Source organism: Sinocyclocheilus rhinocerous, unplaced genomic scaffold (assembly GCF_001515625.1).
Source record: "Sinocyclocheilus rhinocerous isolate Xijiao unplaced genomic scaffold, SAMN03320098_v1.1 scaffold1038, whole genome shotgun sequence".
Taxonomy (NCBI): Eukaryota; Metazoa; Chordata; class Actinopteri; order Cypriniformes; family Cyprinidae; genus Sinocyclocheilus; species Sinocyclocheilus rhinocerous.
In genome coordinates this window covers 57470-63370 of record NW_015632707.1, presented here as the reverse complement: position 1 = coordinate 63370, position 5901 = coordinate 57470, and the positions used below count along the sequence as shown (strand labels likewise).

The 5901-nt window shown below is 35.8% G+C and overlaps 1 protein-coding gene across 1 annotated transcript in view; it reads right to left on the bottom strand.

The window, feature by feature from the left end:
• The window catches only part of LOC107742719 (ATPase family AAA domain-containing protein 2B-like), a 128776-nt gene that overhangs the window by 86354 nt on the left and 36521 nt on the right, over nt 1-5901 (bottom strand). The window contains exons 14-16 of the mRNA XM_016555757.1: nt 3834-3978; nt 2931-3117; nt 2565-2750 (exon numbers count right to left, since the gene is read on the bottom strand). Of these exons, the coding sequence (XP_016411243.1) occupies nt 2565-2750; nt 2931-3117; nt 3834-3978 (518 nt within the window). The remainder of the gene's footprint in view (nt 1-2564; nt 2751-2930; nt 3118-3833; nt 3979-5901) is intronic.

Sequence of the window (5901 nt, the reverse complement as noted above, 5' to 3'; positions counted from 1 at the left end):
TATATATATATATACACATATATATACACATATATACACACACACACACACACACATTTATATACATACATACATACACATACATACACGCATACATAGATATTAGGGGTGTGAATCGGCACTGGTTTCACTATTCAATTCGATTACGATTATCATGTCAACAATTCAATTCAATTCGATATCACGATGCATCACGATTATATCAAATTTATTTTGTGCATTTTTATTGAATTATATAAGCAGGCTACTTTTTAAAATAAATATGTTAATTAATTGAATTATTCATATTATTCATATTATATTAATTAATATATAATTGATTAATTATTGTTAAGAATTAAAAGTAAATATAGCTTTTAAAACATACAAGCAAATATAAAGTAATAAAGGGGGAAAATACAATTACAAGGGATAAACAAAAAGCACTTTCATTATCTGGGAGTGCTTTAAGTATCCGAAAGTTTACAGATAGGCTAATCATAGTTATGGGTTTTTCTTTTTCTTTTGTTTTTTTTTTTGCCATTTGATTATTACTGATGAGATCATAGACAGTGGCAGCTTTAATAGGCTGCATTCACACTAATGCACAGATCTATTTCAACATATCAGATGTTTTGTCCTGTTCAGAAAACATAACTGATTGTTTACATCAATTTCGTATCATAAAAGTAGATGCAAGTGCATTTAACCGCAGCCACGAGCTTCAGGACAAGCACAAAGCGCACGTGAAAGTCTGTCAGTACGTGAGTTTCGTGCATCTAAAACGTAGGCTACTGCATTCCAAACGGCATAAATGAAAGCACATCTAAAGTAAAAGACTAAAATAACAGCGAATGGAAGCGCAGTCAAGCAATACGCACGTGTCTCACAGCGTATACCCTATCCTGTGCAATGAAGCACGCCGCGATTATCTCTAGCGCGCACACGTGCCATGTGCGGGAAAAAACTAAGCTCAGATTTTAAAATAGAGAGTGCATTTTTAATACTCGTGTGACAAGCGCGTATGTGAATGACGTCAGAAGGCTATAATCGATTATGGTCTATTACTGCATCGATGGAGAATCGTCCACGTCCGCATCGCGATGCATCGATTAATTTCGACACCCCTAATATATATATACATATATATATATACTGTATATACACAAACACATACACACATATACCGAGCAAATACAGCGTTTGTATGACAGCTCCGCCCCCAAATTCACAGACACACTATGGGTGCTTGTCAATATCCCTCTTAGTTTCCTCGCTCCTGCGTCCGCCATGCTATGACCCGGAAACCGATTGAGCTCAGCCATCTTGTAGGACATCTCAATTCTCTAATTGCACCGTGAGGAGACGAGGAACGAGGAGGCTTCCAGAGGAGCTATGAGCAAGGATACACAGGTGTATCCTATGCGGAAGTCTTTTTCGTCGAAAAACCTGAGCATGTATAAATTCTCCTCCCCCTTCACATCTGTCGTAATAATTTTAATTGATATTTTACCTTTGCAGTTTAAATAAATCATACATGTCATATATTTCAACAGGGCATCTTGCTTTATTAATAATTATTATGAACGTCTTAAATAACAAATATTTACAACTTAAGGGCGCAGATCCCTTTAGCCCAGCTGATGCCGCTTTGAAGTGACGCTTGAGTGATCAAGAATATTCCAATGTACAAATAACCGTTCCTTGGATTCCTCTGTAATCATTTTCTTTCCTTGCATCCTTCGCTCGTATCCTAACGGGGGTGGAGCTAAGACGCGAGGAAAGGAAATGAGGATGCACAAATAAGAATTGAGAAGCGCCCCATGCAACACAGGCACCTCCTCTATCACAAGTGGACGCACCCCTTACTGGTGATTGGCTACAAGTGTGTTTAGGTGTTCGGCCTGATCCACTTTCAACAGCGTTTCTCAGAGATTTACTGCAATTTACTCAGAACTTACTGCACCTTTAAATCGAGATTGAGAGAAATATCAATCTTTTAGACTAGAAAGAAAGAAATTAGAAACAAAGCAGCAAAGAATTCAAAACAAACCTTAGACAAAGTCTGATCGTTCAAATTCTGTAGATTTTATATGGTAATTCAAACAATAAATGTCGTTTGGACACTGATATGGCGTGACAGATTGCTGAATTAACGTCTTAGTTCAAACTACAAATAATATTTATTTTTAAAAATACTTTTAAAAATACTAATCACAATATTTTTTATGATTAGAATTCAATATGTAAATATTTAATTCTAATATGTGACCCTGGACCACAAAACCAGTCATAAGGGTAAATTTTTCAATAATCGTAAAAATATTATAATATTATTAATATATAATAATTGCTGTTAATAGTGTTCATCGTCTGTTTGATTACGTCTTTAATTGATTTTTCCATACATCCTAACCCTAACCCTATGCAATTTCTTGGGAAGAAAAAAAAAAAACAAGTACACCTAACCCTTAGAAAAGAAAGTTGTCTCCACAACAAAACGCATATATTCATGCCTGTAACAAACTATTACGCAAAAAAGTGTATTTAGGATTAGGGGTATGTCCAGGGGACAGATTGGTCACCTCGTCTGGGAGCTGTTGGTAGACGGTCTCTGCTGTGGCGAGGATGAGGAGCGGTGTGAATGAGGGTACATCCTGCAGGAGTGTGAGGAAGCTGCTCTTGACCGTCTCACTGATGGCTTCCCACCAGTCACTGATGTGAGGCATGTAGATGATGCTGGGTACACAGCGCCGAGCCTCACGAAACACCTACACACAGACCAGACGTTACAAATGACCGCATTCACTCCTATGTAGAAAATAAGGTGGATAGCATGCGCTGACTACCATCAACACACATTTTAAGCACAACAATAGTACTACAAGCCCACAGCACCACACACTGGACGTGTCAAGTCTTTAAAAGTGATGTTGTGTTTTTCGGCTTGCCTGAGCACAGGACTCCTCTGGGGTTTTGGCACTGACTGAGTATAGCGTGGGTAGGTCGAGACGGTGCACGGTGAACTTCTCCAGGTGGTGCAGCACAGCAGGGGCCAGGTGCGTGCTCTGCCCCGCGCCCTGGGGTCCCGTCAGCAGCAACCGTGGCCGGTAAGAGGTGGGCTGCCGGTAGGCAGAACTGAAACAAAAAGAAAAAGGTCACTATCTATCTATCCATCTGTCTAGGTGAGTTAGAAACATTCAATTCAAACCTAGAAGCACAGAAATGCTGTTTACACAGATGCTAGTTTTGAGAAACTGCATTTAGGAAGAGTTGCTGACAACTGGAATGAAGCTACGATGGCTAAATAAAACTCCAAAAATGAGGAGAAATAAATAAGGTAATTGATAAAGTTGGCAGCTCTTTAGGGAGGACGCATTTTCATGCATTTGTCATCTATACTGTATAACAATATATTAAGATAAACCACTAGCCAAAATCTAATTTAAGTGTGAGGGACTGCAAGTATTGATGATCGCAAGCTAATGCCATAAAACACCGTTTTACTGAACTGTGAAGAACAAATCAATGCAAACGCGATTGAAGTAGGTCTGATGAGGAACACGAGCGGTCTCAGTGCAGACTGTTAGTCCTGCAGCATACCAACAGATGGCAGAAAAACACAGCATTTGATTTTATCATGTAAACCCCTTCGAGACTTATAAATCTGACATGTTTTGTTTGTTTATTTTCTATTGCCATATCAGCATGAACGGCTGTACTCATGGAAATAAAAATTAAGATTTACTATTAAAATTGCAACATAAGCATAATAAATGAAGGGGCTCGGTGTATTGATTATTAAAGTGTGCTGAGGATGAAAAGTGAGTTCTGTATGAATTCGACTGACTCACGTGGTAAAGTGGAGAAAGGGTTTATGGGTCGTGCAGGAAGCTGCTTCCTTCAGCGATCCTGAATGAGTTTCGTAAATGGAAGGAGCACCAAGACATTCCTCGTCCTCGCTGTACGAGTCCTCCACCAACAGATGATTGTCAGTGTCTGAAATCACAGAGAAACAACTTCATATTTCTGCTGACATTTCTTCAGCTTCAGAGTGGTTTACAAAAACAGCAGTTTAACTAAAACAGAAAACAACATGCAGCAGGAAAAGTGCTTTGATTTGATGCGTTAGTATTGGGGAAAGTTACTCTGATAGACAAATAAAAAAATACATAAACAAATAATAATATAATGATTTTATTTAATCTTATATTTTAATCCCCCCTTTCCCTCAGTAGTAAATAAAACATCCCTCAGTAACAAATTTATAAAAATAAAAGGAAAATCTTGCACTTTTGGGAACATTTATATATATATATATATATATATATGTGTGTGTGTGTGTGTATACACATATCAACCCTCTACGGACACCTTGGCAATTGAATCGACATTGGCTAGTAAATTTTTTTGTTTACTTGCCAAGACAAATAAAAAAAATACATAAACAAATAATAATATAATGATTTTATTTCATCTTACATTTTAATCCCCCCTTTCCCTCAGTAGTAAATAAAACATCCCTCAGTAACAAATTTATAAAAATAAAAGGAAAATCTTGCACTTTAGGGAAATGTGTGTGTGTGTATGTGTATGTGTATGTGTGTGTGTACACATATCAACCCTCTACGGACACCTTGGCAATTGAATCCCCATTGGCTAGTAAATTTTTTTGTTTACTTGCCTGACTGAAATACTATACTATATTATACTATATATTAGGGCTGCACAATTAATCGAATTTCTAATCGCGATTACAATTACGGATGCCACAATTACATAATCGTTCAAAGCAGCAATTAATCGTTCAAAGTCCACTTATGTTATTCTGCATGCTTAAGATGCTTTTTTTTTCTTTCTACATGTAATCTTAAGGGTTTTTCCATTATTTTAATTTTAGTATAATATATATATTAGGGCTGCACAATTAATCGAATTTCTAATCGCGATTACAATTACGGATGCCACAATTACATAATCGTTCAAAGCAGCAATTAATCGTTCAAAGTCCACTTATGTTATTCTGCATGCTTAAGATGCTTTTTTTTTCTTTCTACATGTAATCTTAAGGGTTTTTCCATTATTTTAATTTTAGTATAATATTGTAATACCATGCATAGTTGTACTTTTTTATTTAAAGAAGAAACCAATCCGATGTATATTTGACATTTGAGGCTTAATACTATAGAAAAGCAATAAAAGTTTTTCAGTTAGTGTTTTCAGCTTGTTTATTTTCATATAAAAATATGGCATGCAGTTGCTTCAAACAAAGGTGTAAACATCATTCAATTCATATAAAAATATGGCATGCAGTTGCTTCAAACAAAGGTGTAAACATCATTCATTTAATTGCAATTAATAATCGCAATTACAATTTCAAAGGAATAATCAACAATTATGATTTTTGTCATAATCGTGCTGCCCTACTATCTATCTATATAGATATCTGATGCACCGCACAGATATGTAACACTGGATAATTTTTCTCAATAAATAAATGAAAAAGAAAACATTTTCATCTCATTTGTTTGATTGGGTTATCTGTGTCTATTTTCAGGACTTGAAAATCTGATTGTTTCGGGTTATATTTAAGCAGAAATATAGAAAATTCTAAAGGGTTCACAAACTTTCAAGCGGCACTGTATATATAAAGCTGTGCCATTTTACAAACATATATATATATATATATATGTATGTGTTTGTAAAATGGCACAGCTTTTTAAATATCTGAAAGTACACTCTTACATCAGTCAGTCAAGCAGTCGAGCATTATAATATGACAATCAAGTATTATTTAATAATAGAAGTTTAGTAATTAGAATTAAAACTTGGTAACCATGTATGAATGCAAATTAGCCATTTTAACTGAAATTAGGACTGGTGGTGGTGCTTTTTTTGGTCATTCAGTGTTCCTGTAAAAAA